The sequence below is a fragment of the Lactuca sativa genome, chromosome 1, assembly GCF_002870075.4.
Source record: "Lactuca sativa cultivar Salinas chromosome 1, Lsat_Salinas_v11, whole genome shotgun sequence".
Classification (NCBI taxonomy): Eukaryota; Viridiplantae; Streptophyta; class Magnoliopsida; order Asterales; family Asteraceae; genus Lactuca; species Lactuca sativa.
Window position 1 is genome coordinate 59,628,103 of NC_056623.2, and position 22,664 is coordinate 59,650,766.

General features: G+C 34.3%; 2 protein-coding genes across 2 annotated transcripts; both read right to left on the reverse strand.

Annotated features, from left to right (window-relative positions):
* Window positions 1-689: 689 nt before the first annotated feature.
* On the reverse strand, window positions 690-2,596 carry LOC111905046 (glucan endo-1,3-beta-glucosidase). Its single transcript, XM_023900731.3, has 2 exons — window positions 2,438-2,596; window positions 690-1,760 (listed from the first exon to the last, which is right to left on the reverse strand). The coding sequence occupies exons 1-2, from the start codon at window positions 2,532-2,534 to the stop codon at window positions 805-807; spliced, it is 1,053 nt and encodes a 350-aa protein (XP_023756499.1). The 5' UTR covers window positions 2,535-2,596; the 3' UTR covers window positions 690-804.
* Window positions 2,597-8,871: 6,275 nt separating this feature from the next.
* On the reverse strand, window positions 8,872-13,968 carry LOC111905045 (uncharacterized). Its single transcript, XM_023900730.2, has 11 exons — window positions 11,849-13,968; window positions 11,530-11,769; window positions 11,310-11,439; window positions 11,084-11,233; window positions 10,805-10,992; window positions 10,641-10,710; window positions 10,337-10,543; window positions 9,980-10,191; window positions 9,828-9,906; window positions 9,515-9,652; window positions 8,872-9,397 (listed from the first exon to the last, which is right to left on the reverse strand). Exons 1-11 carry the CDS (start codon window positions 13,699-13,701, stop codon window positions 9,206-9,208), a joined length of 3,459 nt encoding a protein of 1,152 aa, XP_023756498.1. The 5' UTR covers window positions 13,702-13,968; the 3' UTR covers window positions 8,872-9,205.
* Window positions 13,969-22,664: the final 8,696 nt, after the last annotated feature.

The window sequence follows — 22,664 nt, forward strand, 5'->3', positions numbered from 1 at the left end:
TTGAATTTTAATATGAAGACCAACATATAGTTGATAAATATTTTTATATACTGTGGTGCAAAATTAAACTTATAAAACTCTATAAAAATTATATACAAAACTTAATATAAGCTCTAATAGAGAATGCGAAAAAGATGATAAAGGATTTGATTGCATTTTTGTTAAAACTTTATAGTTGTTTTTATAGTTTTATACCTAAAATTATATACAAATCCTATTATATGCTTTCATGCATGCTTCGTAAGCACCTCCTTGTAGATGAACGAATTTCAAATGAGAAATTAAATATCCTTCTACCTTTTGATCATACCAATCCTCCTACCCTTTTAAATGATAACATGTGTCATATTAGTATCCTAAAATAACATTAAATCTCATTAAATGAACATTAAATGTTACACATGTCACAATTTCATTGGATAAGAGGATATGTAGGAACAAAAAATATGAAGATATTTAATTTCTCATTTCAAATATTAGGATGGCAAGGAGACAATTTGCACAACATGAAAATTCTACCCAACAATCATCACATATACCCTCCTTTGCCATAATCCCACAAAAAGAATCCATTTTCTTTTTCCAAATTAGTTATGAGCAAATTAGAGGGTTTAGAGTTTTAGTTCTAGCTAAAAAAACGTTTTTATTTAGATGTTGGATACAACATTTAACTCCCTTTCAAAACAATACAAAGATAAACCAACCATCTTTATTTCGACATCACTTTATTATGTAGCGGACAACCACTTTATTTCATGCATGTAATATTCTTTAAAGCTTTGGAAATGGCGGTTTTACTTTTCCCTAATTGAAGCTCAATGGATATTTGGGTTGTTGATTAGGGGAGAAAATCCCAAAATGTTTCTCCGACTCTTCACCAGGTTTCCTGTTTTCATCGAACATTGCAAACAAATAAGTCTCTATAGATCTTCCAGGCTTCAACGGTGTCCCTGTTGTCCCTCTGACATGTCTAATCAAGTTCGTATTGTAAGTTCTAGCATTCTCTGTCGTCGCTACATCTTTTCCTGCAGTTGGCCAACCACTCTCCGACACAACAATCTCCACATTCCCTCCACCAAGACGTGCTTGAGCTGCATAGTGAGCATCTAATATGGCGTCAAAAAGGTTAGAGTATTGTAGACCATTATTATTATCAGTCACAACCGTTCCCGGCGCTGTAAACAACGCATACGGGAGATTGGAATTAGGATCGGAAAAGAAGGGGTAGATGTTGGCAAGCATCGGCGAGTTGTTTTCCGTTAGAAATCCGATTATCGGCTGAATAAACCCCCGAACATTGTCGTTAAAGGCACCATCGCTTGGTGGATAGGAGACACCTAACAAACCGGTGTAGGTTGCAGTCGACACTTTGATTTGGTTCTGTAGGCCGGCGGCGTTAATGGCGTTCTGAACATTCCTCATTGCTTGGAGTACGAAGTTAACGTATTGACTATTCCCGTTGTTTGGATCGACTTCGTTTCCAACGGCGATGTATTTAAACCTGACGTCGGGGTAGTTTTGGATGTTGTTTCTTACCCATGTGTTTGCAGCGCCTTGATCGTTGAGGGATTGTAGAGCATCGTTAGGAACGCCGATCATGAGTTCGATATTGGTTCCTTTTAGGGCTTGAAGAGTAGCTTGATCTGGATCATAAATTCGCATTCTGGTTATGCCGTTGCTCCGATAGAGGTTCACTGCGTCTTGTTGCGACGGCAAACCGTCGCCGTTTCTACCGTAACACACGCCGACAGATTGCGCATCTGTAAAAATAAAATATTTAAATATCATTCTTCATTCTCGTAAAAGACATAAATTCTTAGGGCTACATTTGTATTTAGAATTCTATATGTTAATCTTAAATACCGAAATGCCAAATCTGTTATATATTTTTCTTGTTATCTTGTATACAAGTTGGTTTTTATCCTAACCGTATATTGGAAATTATAAGTCAACAATCTGCACCAAAGTATTTATTTGACACTATGCGTGCGTGCATATAATGAAATAAAAGTATATACATTACAAATATATCTTTATTATTTCGTTGTTTTATCTTATTTTTTGAAAAATAAAATTTTATGTACATATTACAAAATAAAATTTTAAAAACACATATTTAGAATTTACAAAGTGATCAGCTGGGAATAAAACACTGAAAAAACTAAAAAGATAATTGATCAGTTGGTTCGTCTTTGAATACCACGTTTCCTTATTTGGATGATCCGCCATTAATAAAAAGAATTTTCGAATACTGCAAATACCCAAAAATCTGAGCAATTACTATCAGAAAACTATCAGGTGCGGATATTTTTTGAACATGTCAGAAAACAGGAATAATATTTATTTAGAAATGATACGAATGATATAGCATAAAACATATAACAAATATGGATAATGTAAATTATAGTGGTGAAATGTAACGAAAAGAAAGAGAAACCTATGGACGCGAGAAGACTTATAAGTAAGCCGAGTAGTAGGAGCATTGTTGCCATTGCTTTGGTTTTGATATATTTAGTTGATATCCAACCAACCATATATATAATGGAACCACAAATCACGTTGGAAAATAGGACGAATGGGCGAATATTAATGGTTAAAACATGAGGTATAAAGGTCAAAGATATATTTAATTTATGATAAATGGTGAGTAAATTGTAAAAGAAATGCAAAGTATTTTTTTAGTTAATGAATTCTTTTATTATAATTTAGTATAACAAAATACAACTTTTTACCATTTCATTAATAAGCTTACCATTTTGTTTATCATCTTATGTAGCTTGTTACACAAAGTGATATAAAAGTTGTTACATCTATGTCAAAGTTTAGACAAAATTACAAATTTGGTCCTTGTGGTTTGTAAAAATTTTTGGATGAGGTTTAAAAAGTTTTAAGTTTGCACAGAAGGTCTAAAATCAAAGGTTTTTTTTGTTTATAGTCCAAAAAAATTGAAAAGACGGTTATACCCTTATTTATTTACTTTTACATTTTTTTTACATTTTATTACAATTTCAATAATAATAATAATAAGAAAATGGGTAAAACTCTCTCTCTCTCTCTCTCTCTCTCTCTCTCTCTCTCTCTCTCTCTCTCTCTCTCTCTCTCTCTCATAGATCAAGAACAAACTAGAACTCAAGAGCAATCATATCATATTCTTATTTCTCTCCTTTTTTTTTTTTCAGAACCAATAATTCAAAATTTGAAGATTCAAAACTTGACTCATCATCAGGTCCTTTTTCAGACCCAGAAATGCGTCCACTGTGTGTGTTGTTGAAAATTGATTCGTGTTCATCCCCAGAACTCGAGAGATGAAAATTGATCCTAGAAACAGGTTTATTCTTATTCTTGAAAAGAAAGCACGAAGATGAAGGTTATGTTCCTTCCTGAGTCCGGAAACAAACACATACACACACAATTGTAAAAATCATTTTTTTGTTCTTTCTTCCTTGGATTGACTTTTGTAGAAATCATATTTATTGTTCATTCTTATGTAAATAAATAGAACCCAAGAATCGTTCGAACCCTGAAATTGTTAGCCCCGGAAATCGATGAACCCAGAACATGAAAACCCTAAATTAATTCTCGAAAGAAATTTGATTCATCCAAGTTCTAAGTGATTTTACAAATGATCTGGAGATGAATATCGTGAACATACCAGGAATTATGTGAGTGGGGTTTTGCAGTTTTGATGATGGAATGTTATTTCCAAGTTGTAGATTGGTGTGTTGGAGAGAGAGAGAGAGAGAGAGAGAGAGAGAGAGAGAGAAAGTATGGGTGGGTGGGGGATAATACATTTCTTTTCTTTTATTTTTAAGTTAAAATGGTATTAGAATAATTGTAAAAAAAATTTAAGGGTATAATCGTCTTTTCAAGTGTTTTTGGACTAAAAACCCAAAAAAAAACCTTATTTGGACCTTCTATGCAAGCTGGAAACTTTTTGGACCCCATCCAAAGATTTTTGCAAACCACAAGGACCAAATTTGCAGTTTTGTCCAAAGTTTATGTTAAAGTTTGTTGTATCTTTGATGATATGGTAGAATGATAAAAATATATTGTATTTATTTTACACTTTCACGTATAATAGTTATATCTTATTTTATTTAATAGCACAATGTACACTTACCCGTCAAATAAGTAAGAAGAAATTTCTACAATATGAGTCTTTAATATGTCTCATTCTTCAAATTAAAATTCTCATTGAAAAGTCTTTTGGTCAAGAATTTCATATATTGATTTCGACCCATATCGAACGGCATGAATTGATTAATTATGTTATGTGAATATTATTAATAAAAATGTTTTATGAAAATAGTTTTAAATAAAATGTTAATAAAAATCTAACTTATTATACGTAAATAGTGAAGAAACCATTATATTATCTGCGTACCTATTAGAACCAATTCATTTGATGTTGATACTCTAATAATTATATAAAAAAAATTAAAAATGACATCCCTTTGAAATCTTCTACTTGTTGGTAGGTCTTCTCACACATTGAACAATGACAAAATACTTGTTTGGATCTTGCCCAACCTTCTTACACGTCACTTTTAATATTAGAAATACAAACAAACAAGTAGCTTATCATTTGTAATTTCTAAATCAAACAAAACAAAAACTTGACCTAAGTTGAACTTTCAAACTCCTGGCGGCATGATACACAATTAGTTGATTTGATGAGTTTATGGCGGTCTAATTCATTTTGGTTAGGTTAAAAACACTGGAACTAGACAATTTAGTTGATAATTTATATTGAAAATTAACTGAACCGAAACATTTAAGTCTTTTCTATATGTTAGGTTTAGATCGATTTGGTTTGGTTAAAGCATTGAAACCAAACGATTTCGTTGGTAGTTTTTGGTAAAACTTTTTTTTGAGGATTTTTAAGCCAATTTAGCCAACCAATCGGACATCTATGACCTAAGTTGCACGGAAACGGATACGGCAATGGGAAACGGATACGGAATGGAAACGAGAAACGGCAAAACCCAAAAAATCAAGATACGGATACGGCAGAGATACGGCAATATAAAAATGTGTGTGTGTGTGTGTGTGTATATATATATATATATATATATATATATATATATATATATATATATATATATATATTAAAGAAATTCCAAAATAGATATATATTGATGTAAAGTCCCACTATGGAGGTTGGTCTGTTGATGTAAGCCATAATCGATGATGTGATTAGGAACTAAGAGAATCAAGAATGGTGATGAATGAATGATGATTGACGATCCTTGTGAATTGTGATCAACTAATCGTCGAGAAGACAGGAGACGACTCACAACAGGAGAGACTTTGATCGATGATCGGTTAGGGACTTAAGGGAATACCAAATACGTTTTGAGCCTTAAAAACAGTAGCCCATTATCCTTTTTTGGATTTAAACTTAAAAAACCCATGTAAACCCTAAAATAAAATAGAAACGACCAGGATACTTCATCGAAACTTCAAGGAAACTGTGCAGAAACGTTTCCACGATACCCAATACTTCCAGGATACATTTCCAAGGCGTTTCCATGGAGTATCCGTTTCCATGGAGTTTCGGAAACGGGAACGGCAACCTTAGAGAAGTTTCCATGCATCATAGTCTATGACTATTTGCAAACCACAAACCAAAAAAAAAATCATTAATAGAATCAACGACTTCATTTTTCCTAAGCTTGCCCGCTTTAAACACCACATCATTCCTAAACCTCCAAATATACCAAATCGTAGTACAAAAAATCGCATCAACCGCTAATTTCTTCCTTTATGTCATTGATCTATTATCGAAGGTATCAAACAAGCCAACAATTGAATCATCACCCACCCAATCGAGATCAAGCCAATAAAATATTGCATTCCAAGTTCTAGCACCACTTCACATCTAATGAACAGGTGGTCAAGATGTTTTATGTCAAGATCACAAATTGGACACAACACCGAATGAATATCCATTATTCTATTTGCTAAATTACTCCAAGTTGGAATTCTTTTCCTCAAAACTCTCCGAATCAAATATTCATTTTTCTAAGGACAAAAGGATTTCATCTAGTTTCTAGATCCAAAGACGATAAGACCATTTCATCAATCTATCTCTTTAAATCACAAACTTTAAAAGAGACATCTTTTTTAATTTTGCAGCACCACCTATCCTTTTGGTGATTCAAAGAGACAATTTGAATAACTTCCATAAGGGCGGGAAATTGAACAACTTCTTCCAACTCTTTACGAACCTCTAGACGTCGACCAATGGTGTCATCAGCTTTGATATGAAGATCTTGATTCAACTTCTTTAATTCATCTTGACAACACAAGCTCTCGCTTAATTCACTCACCAGAAGTTGTTTTCTTTTAGACAACCCCGATACTTTCTCACGAAGATCCTTACCTTCCTCTTTTCTTCGGTCATGAACCTTGTGAAGTTGTTCCAGCACCTGCCTCTTCAAATTTGAGTTTAGGACTTGCAAGAAGCTCAGTGTGTGCTTTAGTACGGGTTGAAACATCATTAAGCAGGTGCACCCCTTCCATCAGATAGGATCGGGCCTTATCAAGGGTTTCTTCATTAGAAGCACTTACTAACTCAAGACTCCTCGGAATAGTGGTTTTAGCAAATCGGCGTTGAAATTGCGGGAGCAAAGCGACAAGAGTGACAATCGTAGGCATTAAAGCCATTTTACCAAAAAAGGGAATCACTGAAATAAACCAACACTATTTTAATGTAAACTAGGTATAAGACCCATGTATTACATGGATTCATTTAAAAAAATTAAATACAAATATTTGAAAAAGTTTGAATTTACAAGAAAAAATAGAAAATATTAAATTATTAAAATTAAAGTGTTTTTTTTCTCTTTTAAATTTAAACAAATAATTTAGATAAATAAACAAATGAAACTAATAAAGTTTTAATTTAGAAATTGTGAAATTAGAAGGAAAGTCAATTATTGAGATTGATATGCATTTATTGTTACATTTAATATTAATATTATATGAATTTAATAAAATGGAAAAAAACCACAAAATGTCATGTGGAAAAAATTTAATTGAAATAAACCACAAAATGACATGTGGCCAAATCAATATGAATGTGACATGCGTAAAAAAAAATTATTTATTAGAATAGATTTATTTACACGTCCTTATGCTCCCGAACTTATGATGAATATTAGACTTAGTAACAATCTACCCTAATGCTTTTCTAGTATCATATTTGGATGAGATTCTTATGGTTTATAGAAAATGATGAGATTTAAAAAACACATAGCTATTCCATTATATAATGTGTTTTTCAGCATAAATGACGGGTGGGATAGAGCCCAAAATCTAATCTAATAATGATTAGTAAATTACTTAAAAACAAATAATTGAAAAAAAATACCAAAGATGTTATAAAAACCAAAACTACATGAGATACTAAATTGCCTGCAAAAATTAAGCTAACTTATACACGTTAAATAAGGTCTTAGCTAAATTGAGCAACCAAAAATGTGATCTACGGTTTTACAATTTCCTATATTTGATTTATTTAACATATTAAAGAAAAAACCAAATCCATCAAAACATTTTCTATTTTGATGTATAATATCAATCATATCTTAACCATTAATAAATCGTTTTATTTTAGGAAGATTTTTATGTTCATCTAAATTAATCAGAATCGTTGATTATTCCAAGCGTTGACGGTCCATAATAGTTATAATGTTCTCACAACCATTAGATCAAATTCCGCTCACAATATTAAACAATAAAAGGTTGAAAATATGAAACGCATTAACCATTTTTTTTTTTTTGACAATTTTAAATTTAGGATTGAATCTTAATGACACTATTATGAATCTGCCCTAATGGTTGTATCGTATCATGTTTGGATGAAATTCTAATGATTTGTAGAAAACGGTGTGATTTAGAAAACTTATAGTTATTTCATGATATAGTGTGTTTTTCAGCTTGAATGACGGGGTGTCGGGATAAGACATATCCTAAAATCTAATCTTAGTAAAGTGCTTACAAAAACAAATATTTGAAAAAAAAAAAAATTTGTTTGTTGAGTTTGGCTCTTTCAAAAAAAATATTTGAAAAAAAAAACATACAAAAAAGTACAGTTAGTTAACGATAATAAAATATGATATAAAAACTTCACCTAAAAACCAAAATTAATTGCAATAATTTAAAAAATTAAGTTAACTTATACACATTAAATATGGTCTTAATTAAATTGAGCAACCAAAAATGTGATCTACTACACTTTTCTATATTTGATCTATATGTAAGATATTAAAGAAAGAAAACCAAATCTTTCAAAACATTTCTGTTTTGAGTACCTAAAGAGCAATACAACATTGTTTTGGGTAACTTATCCATTCTAATTTACCTATTTACCTCTTAGGGAGGATGGAATCGTTTACTTTGGCCTGTGTGGCCACATTGATGTCCATCCTTGACAAATTCAAGCATGTACTCCATTAGCAATTACAGTCGATAGGATATTGGGGTCTACTATGACACAATGATGTCTAGGTATTGCAACTCACTCGTTGACTGGGAGAAAATGTTCTTTCTCGGCAATTACGGTTTTTTTTTTCTATGTTTAATATTTGAATAGAGATCGTGTCTTGACTCATACGACGTTAAATCGTTGATACTTAAGGTTGTGGGCTTTGGGCTGATTTTAAGTTTTCTTGGACTATAAAAAACGGAACCCAATAATATAATATGTAATTTAATTATTTCAATTATAATTTTTTTTATCTCTAGTTATATAAAATAATTGTATTATAGTTTATCAAAATTAATTTGTTAAATGAATTAATTAGACAAAAGTGTGACAAAATGGCAACCCATTCCCTTTCAAAAAAATTAGACTTGATCATAACATGAGTTAAATAATCTTCCAACTCTTTCATTCACTTGTTTCCATTCTTTATCACCTTACAACAAACACAATCACTATACTATACAGTATACATTCAAGTCAAACCTCACAACCTAAAAAAATAAAAACTCTATAAGGTAAAAACAAGTATAAAAAAGTTCCTTTCACCTATCAATCATACATCAGTCAAAACTTGGTCAAACATACAACCCTTTCAAACTATTTATGCCATGAATCAATCGATCGATCATACACTCAATCACACCACACATTGCGTGGTCATTGCATGTCATTATGCTCTCATGCAACAAAACTTGATGACCATAATTACTTACATCAAGATTGCCTCGAATAATACCTGTATGATGGGGTTGACTTTTCTTGACTTTTTGACTGAGTATGAACATATGGTCTCCAAGAATCTTGCCATCTTCTACTCCCGCTTCTCTCAAAAACCGGGCTTTGAGAATTGTTAGGAAAATGATTGGCTTCATTTCTCATCTCTTCATCCATGTCATAACTTGACCTCTACACAAAAATCATATCAATTTCTCAGATATTTTTTAAACATCATTTATCCAGACAACACACTTAAAAGGGAGAAAGAAAAAAAAAAGGGTTTTAGAAATGAATCATTTTGGAGACCTTGGAAGGGTTTGAAAGTACAGCATATGCCTCTCCAATCATTTTGAAAAGCCTATCAGCATCTTTGTAGACATTTTCAGCTATTTCCTTCCACAGCCTATCGTCTCCATTATCACTTCTACTCAATGACAAAGCAGCCTACATCACCAAAACAAGAAAAGTATATATATATATATATATATATATATATATATATATATATATATATATATATATATATATATATATATATATATATATATATATATATATATATATATATATATAAGTTTTTAAGAAACTTTTGTATATATATTTTTTATAAAATTCGAACCTTATCAGGATGATGTTTTAGTGCAGCTTTCCGGTATGCCTTCTTGACTTCTGAAGCATCAGCAGTTGACTCAACTCCCCTGTAGTAAATTGTACAAAAGTGAAACGATTTTCCTCTTTGAATCATGTTTTAAAAACAAAATAAAAACTTACAATATAAGGTACATGTTTAAAGGAATTTCCTTCCTGGATTCTTCTTCAATGTTAGAAATCCGAATCTGAGTTCTCCTTATCTCATTCGATTTATCAAGAACTGCATTTTCATGTATTTGAGATGTGAGAAGAGACACAAATCTTCTAAGATCTGTAGCAGCTTGCCCATAGTCCCTAATCATTTCATATAAACTCGCTCTTCTCGATATCGCCTGCATTCAATTAAATATGGTGCACGTTAGCAAAAAAAAAAAAAAACACGGTGCACGTTAGCAGACATTGTGCATGTTAGCAAAAACACAGTGCACAATAGCAAACACGGTGCACGTTAGGAAGACACAGTGCATGTTAGCAAACCTTGAGGTAGGTGGGGTCAAGGGCAATGGCCAAACTGCAATCTGCAATGGCATCTGTGATTTGACCTAAAGTTCCATATGCTGCAGCTCGATTACAAAAACAAATGGCTGCAAAAGGACGTGATTCAACACTGCATGATAAAGCAGCACTGTAGTGTTCAACTGCTTCTGTGTATTTCCCTGATTTATAAGCTTCATTTCCTGCTGCCTATAAAGAAACAATACATAAAAAATATATATATAAATCTTGTAGAATTTGTTAATTTTTTTTGAGTGTATGAGATAAATAGTTATTGTTTATGTACCTTGCGAGACAAAAGCTCACGAATTGTGTTGGCTAAAGGTATCACTGAGTCCAAACTCATGCTTTCTAATCTGGAAATCAATAAATACCATAAAGAAGTCAACTTTCATGTTCTTGACTTTTAGTTTTAGTCAAATTGAAAATTTTAAAACAGAATAGGGTTACCTTTCTGTGATTTGTCCAGAAGTTTCTTGCTTTTTAATGAATTCAAGAGCTTCCTCTAGTCTTCCTAGATTGAAATAGGATTTAACAATCAGGGTTGACCTCCATGAATTAGGGCTTGTGTGTGTGTCCACCTCAGCAGAATTAGGATTCTGCTCACACATCTGAATAACCTGTTCATATCTTCGTAACTGAAAAACAAGACAAAAGAGTGTTGAATTGAATCATATAAGTTATCAAGAATTAAGTAGAGAAAATTATAAACTACTTTGTAACACAAACCATGATTAAGATATCTGCTTTCATTTGAAGTAATTGCTCTGAGAAATTGCTAATCTGCAGAGCTTCATTAATAACTCTCAATGCAGATTCTAATTCATCAGATGTTCTTCGTGGAAGTTCTGTATATTGCTTAATGCATTTTGTTACTTTCTGAAAACATAAAAACATATTAATGATGATAATAAAAAGTGAATAAATAAATAGAAAAAGAGAGAATTTAAAATACCTGTGCCTTTGCTAAACCCTCAGAGGCTTCTACTAACAACTTTCTGTCTACACAGACATCATTCCCTGATTGCAAACACTTCATATACTGAAGAGTTGCATTTTCAACTTCTCCAATAGCAAGATAACAACTGAACATACAAAAAGATTATTAACAAACTTTAAATGGTGAACTTTAAACAGAAAGATTCAACAGAAAATGTAACAGAAGTGAGACTTACTGAGCAGCACGAACTTGAACTTTGAGAAAATTAGGATCAATAGCTGCAGCCATTAAACAATCTTTTAATGCATCTCTCATTTTTCCAAGAGAAATCCTAGCAGCTGCACGATTGCTATAGCATAACATCAAAGCCCTAAGACAATCTCTGGATTTTTCAGTTTGAGGAACAGAGTTTAACCCCTGTGTGTAATAATCCTCTGCTTTAGCTAAATCGCCATTACCATAAGCTTGGTTTCCCCTAACATAAATCAATACAAATCTTAAAAACATTGATAATTGACAAAAATGGTGGAAGAAAGAATCAAAGAATCTCAAACCTCAATCGCCATTTCTCACAGGATTCCTCTGCTGCAATGCTGGCTGATGCAGTTGAAAAGTTTGAAAAAGATCCATGCTTTGAATCTTGTTCTTTTATTGATTTGAAATTATCGTTGTTTTTACTTGATAAAATAGGTACTGATTTGGGAGAAAAGATTGAAGGATTATTAATAGGAATTGGGAAAAAATCGGTTTTTGTATCGGATGTTGAACTTGAAGAATCCTGACAGGTTTTCAGACGATGTTTCTTTTTATGCTGACGTGTGTCTGGTGATAGTTGACTTTGACTTGAAGAAGATGCAGCAAATGTGAAGTTTTCTTTATTTATGTTGTCTAATTTTGAACCGAATTTAAATAATCGGGTGCCTGATTCTTCTTGTCTACTTGAAGTTGCAGTTGAACTAAGTTCTGAATCAAATGCTGTAGCAAATGTATCACTGTTGTATTCCAAGTTCTCATTTGCAGATCTGAAGCTTTCTGCTTCAGAAACTTCACACTTAACATCACTCTCATTAATATCCAAACACTGTGTGGCAAAAAGAAGGTCTTCATCTGTTGTGAGATTTGAATTGATTATAAATGATTCACTTGAGAAACTGTTGTGGTCGTTTAATTGGGAAGTATCATCTGATGTCACAGAAGTTCCTCTGTAATAATAATCATCAGCTAGGGTTTCTTGATATGGGGAAACATCCATTGGTGAGTATGCTTCAAAACCCTCGAGTATTTCAACTGAAGTTTGACCAAACACAAAGTTTTGTGTAGGACGAGGTTGACCAGAGACATGCTTTCTTGTTTTCCCTTTCTTTTTCTTTAGTTTGGATCCTTTGACAGATTCCATGGGTGTTTTTATTTCTGCATTTGGAGCTTTTAAGTCATCCAATTTGCTAGTGAAAGTAAAAGTGCCACTCTGGAACTTATTATCAGATACTGTAGAAAAACCAGATGATTCTCCAATTCCACTTACTTTCAAATCCTGCATTTTATCTGATATTACATCCGCCTTGACATCTTCTCTGGTTTTACTAGTTGCTCCAAATATGAAGGTTTTCAAACTATCTTCTCCAGATTCACTTACTTTCATCTTCCCCATTCTATCTGATATCAAATCAGGATTTACCCTTTCTTCATCATGCTGCTTAACAAAAGTTACAGGTTTTTCAAATACAGAGGCTTTATGAGTATTGCTAGCCCACCCAACGTTTCCTGAACTACACAGATTCATTTTATGCATCTCATGTTGTAATTCTGTCTCCACATTGCTAGGAAACTTATTGGTAAACTGGCTCTTCATAGGGTTCACGTTACCTGATCCTCTTATGTTCAAGTTGTTAATTTGATCTGGTAACTGATCAACCATTGATTCGTCAAGGTTTTTCATATTCTCTCTTTCGAAAGCCTGAAAGCTAAATGAAGCATTATTTCTGCTGCCTGCTCCAAATGTAAATACCCTTTCTGGAACATTCTCCATTCCCGGGTCGACAAAACTGGATTCGGATGAAGTTCGAAATGGGTTAAACCCTAGAGAAGCGTCAGCCTCTACCCCACGACGGATGCCGAAGGCAGTAGTAGACCTTGTGTTATGAGAAGTCTGTCTTCTCATCTTCATAAGCCGTGGCCGTGATAGATTTGAACCAGAACCAGCTACAGTGGCTCCCCCTGGATTCCTAGAATCCGCTAAAGGCGGTGAATTAAATCCCAATATGGTATCCATTTGATTCGAATTGGGAAACGCGTAATTCGAATTCGATGATGAAGAGTTCATGTTGGTGTAGGAAGAATAAAACGCAGAAGAAGATTTGAATGAAGAAAACTGACCGGTGCATGAATCTACAGACGCCGGAGGCGACATCTCCGGCGGAAGGAAGACATTAAACCTGACGATTGTTGTTGACTAATTTTCCGATGAATCTTGAAGAAGTGAAGCATAAAACAATCTAGAAGTTACTTTCTTTCCGGTTCGTGAATGTAATCCTTGTTTCAATGCGAAATCGATTTGGGTATGATCTGATTTGTTATCCAAAATGAAATTATTCGAAGTCGAAGAACCCTGCGTTGCGTCCCTTCATTGCTTTCACGGATTATTTTGGTTCTTTCTTTCTCGAGAACTGTTGCCCGATTCACGACAACGACGTATTTGAATTGGGTCCGATTGGATTGACTATTCTCGTTTTTAGGTAAAACAATATTCTGTCAAAATGTAAAAATTTTAAATATGGATTTGATTGATTTATATATAACTTTTATTTATTTTCTAAAAAACAACTAATAATTAAAAAGTTATATAATTATAATAACAATTTCATATTACCAATAATACGACTTTCATATGACAGATTATAATGAAGAAATTAAACATCTTTTTATCTATTGTTTATTTGTTTATATTAAATATTTTTTTTATTTTTTCTTTTTATTCATATTCCTACTTATATAACATAATATATTAAATCCACTATTCTCTTGATCTCTTACTTTTTTTTTATATTAATTTTTTTTATTTTTTCTTTTTATTCATATTCCTACTTATATAATATAAAATTTAGTTTTTTCTCTTGATCTCTTACTTTTTTATAAACAAAGGATATTTGATTTCTTTGTATAAATTACAATTTTGGTCCTAAGGTATGGTATATAATTTAGGGTCAAATATAAAAAAACTCTTACATTTTGTTTATATCCAGAAAGATCCTTATATTTTCATTAACCTTTCAAATTTTCCCAAATATTCATTTTTTGAAGTTGCCGGTTGTTTTGTATTATGTCGTTTATCTCTTTGTTTTTAGGTTGACATGGAAAAAAGAACTAAGCGACATCGTTTATTTATTTATTTATATTGAGTAAATTGTCTATTTCTCAGGTTTTACTTTAGACAATAGACAGTGTCACTTATTTTGTTTTTGTGTCAACATAAAAACAAAAAAGATAAATGTCATGTTACAAAACAATTGGTAATTTCTATTAAAAAAAACATGGACATTTGGGTTAACGTGAAAGGATTTTTCTGAATGTTAGTAAATGAATGGTTGTGTTTTTCTGTATTTTACCCTATAATTTACAAAAAAGAAAATAACCTTACAGAATTCAAATCTTTAGATAAATTACAATTTTGGTCCTAAGGTATGGAATATAATGTACATTATATATAATTTCTTTGGATAAATTATAGGTTTCGTCATAGTTCTTAGAAATTGATACCAAACATCTTCATGATTTTCAAATCCATCTCTTATGGTCCCTATCCGGTTATTATCCATTTAATTTCCTTAGAAATCTTTACAACTTCATGTGCCTTGCATACGAGGGTAAGTTAGTATTTTCCCTACTACTTCCGTGATCCTAACGTCTTGTCTCCATAAGCTTTAATAATTTGAGGAAATTACTCATAAGGGTAACGAACTCTTGATTCTGTTCACATTTAAACTTATATCATCCAACTTGTTAAAGTTGTTCACATTTTATTCTTGCGACCAGCTACTACTACTGCAGGTTATAAGGGTAATATGTAAGCAGATTCGGTTAGATGGTATATAATGTACAAAAAAAGAAAGGGACTAAATATCAATAAAATTAAAAGTTCTTTTGAGAATCAATATTTATGTGAGAACTTGATAACTATTCTTCAGGCCAAAAAATTTCAAAACCCACATCACAACACCACTCTTAGGTCATCGTCTACGACAGTTACAACAAAATAACAATAAAAACACCGTTTACTTTGTAATGTGCACATATGCACAAGTATAGTTTTTAGATTTTTTTTTTATTTTGACCTACGACCGGCCTAGATAGTGTTTGTTAAGTTTTTATTGGACAAATCAATGTTACTTAATACATTTGAAATGTTGATTTTTGTTATTCGGATTTAACCAAGAACCGAACAAAATAACCTGAAAACGGTTTGCCCAAACCTTATTTTGTTCGGTTTTGGTTAATATTTTATAAGTAAAAAAACCGAATAACCGATTAAACCGATTAATATTTTATAACCGATTAAACCGAGAAACAAAACTCTTGCATACAATGATAACCTAGGAATTTTGGCTATGGTTTACACATTCAATTACTAACCTATATTTACCAGCTTTCCCAAGAAAACACTCTTTTGAGTTCGACATGTCTTTTTCAAAAGAGCTTGTAAACGATCAGAGCAAGGTATTGGAAAGAAACAAAATCATCATGTGAACTTCAACAACTAAAGTGGATTTGAAGAAAGAGTAGTGTAAGTTGTACTATATTCTTACATGTGAGCTTTAACTCTTATTTGTTTAGGGTATGTGAGTGCTAATGGTGTAACATTTTTTGTAGATAGTTTACGAAATTTTTTTACAATGTGAATCCCATCATGGTGTTTTCTTTTTTTGAAAAGCACCGGGAAGAAAAAAAGTATGTAAATGGAAAAGTGGTGCTCATGGATTATGTGAACACTGAAGAGATTTAATTTAATGAGTTTGACACAATGATGAAAGAAATATGGTATGCCAATAAAGAACTTATATTTTACCACTTGTGCATGCATGAAGTATTCAAGTATAGATGAATTGTGGACTCTTTCCGCTTGGCAAAGACCATGATGTGATTACTCTATCTAGTTATGTTGGTAAGGTTAAAAAGATATAAAAGTATATATCGAACATTGAAAACACATCCATACCTACTTTATGTCATGAGTCAAAATTACAATACAAGAAGTTATAGATGACCCATCCCATAAGTACAAAAGAAGCAAAAAAAAACAAGGACACTGGTACTTGCAGGTAAAAACTGGACTTTGACTAAAACATTGCATTTAACTCCTCCCAAGTTATTGATGTAGATGAAACTAACTTGTCAAGGGTTATAGTCTCTTTCAATAGGAGAAGTCATGAACAATTGGAAACACAAGTCAATGATGTAAAACAAGGCTATGTTTTTTGGTCCAAGATTATGTTGATGATGAGATTTCAGAACAAGGCCCATTTTTTGAACAATTAGGCAACCAAAAACATGTAATAATAGTTGTTCAAGATCAATATGTCCTAATATGGTTGAACTAGATGTCCCAACTGTTAACCAAGTTGTCCCGATATATGCTCAACAAGAAGTGGATTATTTTGATCCATGTTTTGATATAAGAGTTGATGATGTACCATATAAAGGAAACATAGAGGATGATTATGGAGTTAATATTCAAATTGAATATGGAAGTAATGTGAAGGGAAACTTGGCAAGCAATCTAGATGACTTGGATAAACAAGAGTTAATTGATGATATCATGTAGAGGTTGACATGGCAGAATTCCACATTTTTACTTCAATGTTTGTTAATTCAGAATATCTTTTGTAATCTTATTTAGAGTATGGTACTAATTAGAAGCATTGTCTATCATACCTTAGCATGTAGTTACCTTTGCATAGGACTGTTTTCCTATAAATAGGTACATGTGGGATACAGTGTTAATGTGTGTCTTTATCACGCTATATTGTAACTTAGTTTTTCATATTATTCTTCATGTTCTTAGATATTGTTGTTATTATATTTTGTATTTTACTTGCTCCACGCTTAACATTTATTGTTTGAGCTTAAACAGTCATAACACAACAGGGGTAATGGATAAAGGATTATATCAACCAAACTAACACTTTGATTGTATTAAAGAAATTCAGTATCACAAAAACTCTAACAATTGACCTACCTCTATACATGATCAACGCATACATATATAGATCTAGAATTCATATTGGATTACAATTCCTAAACAAAGAATTAGGAAACTTTCCATATAACGCGTATCTTGGACAGCACTCCAAAACACCGATGGGTCGACCCGCGACATTAAGCCCATGGTCTCAACCCATTCGACCAACAATCACCCCTGAATGGTTGAGACGGCAACCCGCACACACCGAGTAACGATCTCATTTCACCGAACCTTACTCGCGCTAAGGCTTTTGTTAGGGGATCCGCTACTTGTTCTTTTCCCGCCACGTGCTCGACTTCAACTTGCTCGTTTTCCACATGCTCTCGAATGAAGTGGAAACGAGTGTGAATATGTTTGCTCCTCCCGTGAAACACCGGATTTTTAGACAACACGATTGACGACTTGTTGTCTATACGAATCAACACCTTTTGTTTCTCTAATCCGGTCACCTCCGCGAGCAACTCCCTTAGCCAAATTGCTTGGCATGCTGCTGAAGTAGCTGCCATGAACTCTGCTTCACACGAAGATAAAGCATCGGTTTCTTGCTTTTGTGAACACCACGTAATAGGGGATTTACCAAGAAAGAAAATGTGACCAGTAGTACTCCGACCATCATCCATGTCTACATTATGACTACTATCACTATAACCCAAAAGTTTCAACTCGTCACACTTTTCATATTTAATTCCAAGAGAAACTGTACCACGAAGGTAATGAAGAATTTGCTTGATCGCGCGCGCATGAGATTCTCTCGGACTTTGCATATAACGACTTACTACCCCGACCGAGTAAGATAAGTCTGGACGAGTGTGAAGGAGGTAGCGTAAGCATCCAACTATCCTTCTATAATTAGTGGCTTCAACTTCTGGTTCATTCTCGGCTTTCGATAATTTTAGTCCCGGTTCCATTGGACATTGAGTGGCATTGCATTCTTCCATCCCGGCTTCTTTTAAAATTTTCATTGCATATCCCTCTTGCTTTATAGTGACACAACCCTTTTCTTGAGAAACCTCAATGCCCAAGTAATAAGTCAACAAGCCAAGATCTGACATTTCAAACTTTGACGACATCATGTTTTTGAATTGGCTTGTTATTTCATGACACGTTCCCGTTACGAATAAGTCATCTACGTACACTGCCACAATGATATATTCTCCTTTTGAAGCCTTTTTATAAGCCTCCGTTTCTTTCAAACATCATTTAAAACCCATTCCTCGTAAGATGCCATCAAGTTTAATGTTCCACGCCCTTGGTGCTTGTCTTAGGCCATATAAAGCTTTCGCTAACTTGTAAACTTTTTCTTCTTCTCCTTTTTTCTCAAAACCTTCGGGTTGTTGTACGTACACTTCTTCTTTTAATTCACCATGCAAGAAGGTCGTCTTTACATCCAAGTGATAAATTTTCCATCCCTTCCCGGCCGCGAGAGCGATCAATAAACGAATCGTCTCGAGTCGGGCTACCGGTGCGAAAACTTCATCAAAATCAATCCCGTGTTCTTGTACATAGCCTTTTGCTACGATTCGTGCTTTGTACCTAGAAATAGATCCGTCCGCATTTCTTTTGATTTTATATACCCACTTTAATCCGATGGGTTTAACATTCTTGGGAAGAGACACCAACTTCCAAGTTTTCTTCCTTTCAATTGACTCGATCTCGTCTTTCATTGCCTTAAGCCATTCGGGTTTCACAATGGCTTCTTTTAAAGTACTTGGTTCCTCGTCAAACGATAACATTAATTCGTTCATGTTAAGCTCATAATCATTGAGGTGAATTGGCAAAACGGAAACACGATTAGAACGACGTACCGGGTTATTCTCGAACCTGTTATTGCCGTCAGACTCGTGATCGCTGCTGTCCATATTAGGTTCTGTCGAGATTGCGTTGTCCACTGTTGGGCTCGGGGCTACTGGGCTCGGCGCTACTGATGGGCTTTCATTTAAATGTTGCGGAGATGGGGTGGCATTGGTATTGGGCTGGTGAGGCCCATTATGTGGCTGATTTATCAAAGTGGCCCAAGCAATTTTGAAAGTTCCAGAATCATTTTCTTTTTCCACTGTTATTGTTCTCGTACCTTTTTCCATTTCCTTTTTCCATTTCCATGACAACTTTTCATCATAAGTTACATTGTTGCTTATAATAATTTTATTTTCATATGGGTTAAATAAACGAGCACCTCCCGAACCCGGTTCCGTTCCAAAATAAACCAATGGTCTCGATCTATCGTCAAGTTTCTTTAGATGTTTCGAAACAATCCTTTCATACGCAATGCATCCGAACACCTTTAGATCTTCAATATTCGGTTTTTGACCATAGAGTTTTTCGTAAGGCGTGACTCCTACTAACGCTCTCGTAGGGGTAAGATTTATAATATAAGTTGCATGTCGAACGGCTTCTCCCAAAAGCTGATTTGGAACTTCTTTTGCTTTCATAAGACATCGTGTCATCTCGATTAGCATCCGATTTCGTCGTTCTACTATGCCGTTTTGTTGGGGTGAGTACGGAGCCGTTAACATTCTTGCAACACTTTCTTTGCTCCAAAAACGATTAAAATCGTTTGAAGTAAACTCTCCCCCTATATCTGTGTGGAACGTCTTTATAGCCTTCCCGGTCCTATGTTCAATGGACTTTTTGAATTTTTTAATTACATCCGTCGCGTCATTTTTGTGTTTTAACAAAAAAGACCACATGTATCTAGAAAAATCGTCAATTAGCACCAAAATATAAACGTTACCGGCCATCGTGGGAGGATCAATAGGCCCGCAAATATCTCCATGTAACATCTAGAGAATATTTTTGGACATATAATTGGTTTTCTTCGGGAATGTGTGTTTGTTTTGTTTGCCTATCACGCAAATTTCGCAAACTTCTTCTTGATGTTTCAAAATTGAAACTCCATTAGTCAACTTGTGCATCATATTCACCGCACCAAAGTTGATATGGCCTAGTCGTGCATGCCATAACCAAGACTCGTCATCGATCTTTGCTTGCAAACATTGGGGTTTTCCAACTTTAAGTCGTGTTTTATAAAGACGATTTTCACTACGTGGAACCTTCATTAGCAACCTTCCATTTCGATCTTTCATTGTCAAGTAATCACCATGCATTCTAATGTCACAACCGGATAGTGTCGTTTGGCCAAGACTTATGACATTGCTACGAAGAGAGGGAATATAGTAGATATCTTTCATAACTTTTTGCTCACCATTTTTTCCTTCGAACAAAATTGATCCTTTTTCTTCAGTTCGAACACACGAGCCATCTCCAAATCTTACTCTTCCGGTTATCCGTTTATTCAACTCTGAAAAATATGAGTACTTCCCGGTCATGTGATTACTTGCCCCATTGTCGAGGTACCACATATCGTCGTCTTCTTGATTTGCCTCTACTTTGGGTGGAATGTATTTGTCTTCATTTAGGAAGATTGTCTCCTCTTGCATCATAAAAAATGTTCCTTCTTCGTGATCGACCTCCTCTCGGGCATCGTTGAGATTTGCTTCATGTTTCCTGTTACGTTCCGGGCATCGCGAAACAAAGTGTCCAAACTTATCACACCGGTAACACTGAATATTTGATAGGTCTCTTTGTTCATGATTTTTGCCTTTTCGTCTTTGATCATCACGATTCTTTGATGAGTCCCTTTGATCGTGGTTTTGGGTGTTATCTCGACCACGACCACGTCCTCGGCCTCGTCCCCCACGGTATGCACCATGTCCTCTCCCACGGCTTGAGTCTTGGTTTCGATTTGAGTTATCGGTCTTGGCATAAAGTAGCTTTTCACCGGAATCGGATGCTTTGCCGATTTCTTTAGTCCGTTCCTCGTAGCGTCATTCTTTTCGACCTGAATAAAGTAATGAACTAAAAGTCAAAGACAAGTTAACTCTAGGGGCTTATGGGATAGGTTAGCTCACCTTATGAATAGGTTAGCTCGACTTATCATCCGAGAAGAGTGAAGAGAGGAACCTTCGGAGCTCCTCTTCTATCGTATCGATTGAGCGGTTCATATCTTCTATCATCTCCGTAGAGGGTTCAGTCTCCACTATTTTAAGTCCGTATTTATTTCTACCCCTGAGCTCGAAAACCTGGTGGAGGACTGCCAAGGTATGTATAGGAATAGGGGAAAGGACTGATTTTAAGAGAGTGAGCTTACCACCAAAAGAGAGAAACCTGGCCTTCCATCCGTCAATCCTTTTTCTGATATTCATTTCTAAATCATTCAAATATGATGTTTTTCTTCTGCCTTTGAAGATAGGGGCATCAAAATACACAATAGGGGACTCTTGAACTGAAAACCAGTCCAATGATGAATTAAAGTAAAGACCCTATATTTGTGTTTTTTGAAGAGCTTATTTTGGGAAAGCTGGTGGCCGCGTGTTAATTCTTTCAAGGCAAGGGGCGGCCTGATTCGACATTGTTGTTTACTCTGATCCGGTCGAGGTGGTTTTCACCAGCGCGTAGGTGGTCTAAGTTCCTATGACCGAGTCTTTCTGGCCCCTGTGAACATCTTTTCTTAATGTATTAAAGAGGGCCTCTCTAACCGGTGAAGGTGGGTGTCCACTAACGGCCATTCCTGGCTCGGCTCCGATAACGCAATTCCGGGAGGAGTCGGTAGTTGGGCGCCTTAAGACTGTTGCAATTGGTACAACTGCTTCAATGGGATAGAAGGAAACTGGCTAAAAGGGATTAGAAATGGACTAGTAAGAGACTCCAATGTAACCTAAAACTAAAATTGGAACCCCAGCTATATCCGATCTTGGTTGGCCTTTCACCCCTAGCCACAAGTCATCCCCGTATTTTGCCACATACGTGGGTTCGGTCCTCCAAGGCCTGTTAGAAAATAACCCACGGGAAGGGCTGATTTGCGGATGAGGAATTAGCATACCAACTTGCTTTCATCCTTCCCGTTCGTGTTCGTAGGCCTTTTTTTAGTTTTTAAGAGGGGTTGCAACCAAGGAGGTAATTCATTATTTCTAAATCGAATAAAAAATCTATTCTATTTAGAAAGTAGGAAACTAGCAATATCAATATATATAAGAGGGCAAAGTAATACAAAAAGAACTCTGTTCGATTTTTTAGTCTATCTATACGAGGAGATCATATGAAAAATGTAACCGATTCTTTCGTTTCTTTGGGCCACT

Coding starts and splice junctions, on each gene's coding strand:
- LOC111905045 (XM_023900730.2), bottom strand. CDS start 13,701: ATGTCGCCTCCGGCGTCTGTAGATTCATGCACCGGTCAGTTTTCTTCA. Junction 11,770..11,848: donor TGTGAGAAATGGCGATTGAG/GTTTGAGATTCT, acceptor GATTTATGTTAG/GGGAAACCAAGCTTATGGTA. Junction 10,711..10,804: donor TCTGGACAAATCACAGAAAG/GTAACCCTATTC, acceptor ATTGATTTCCAG/ATTAGAAAGCATGAGTTTGG.
- LOC111905046 (XM_023900731.3), bottom strand. CDS start 2,534: ATGGTTGGTTGGATATCAACTAAATATATCAAAACCAAAGCAATGGCA. Junction 1,761..2,437: donor AAGTCTTCTCGCGTCCATAG/GTTTCTCTTTCT, acceptor TTATTTTTACAG/ATGCGCAATCTGTCGGCGTG.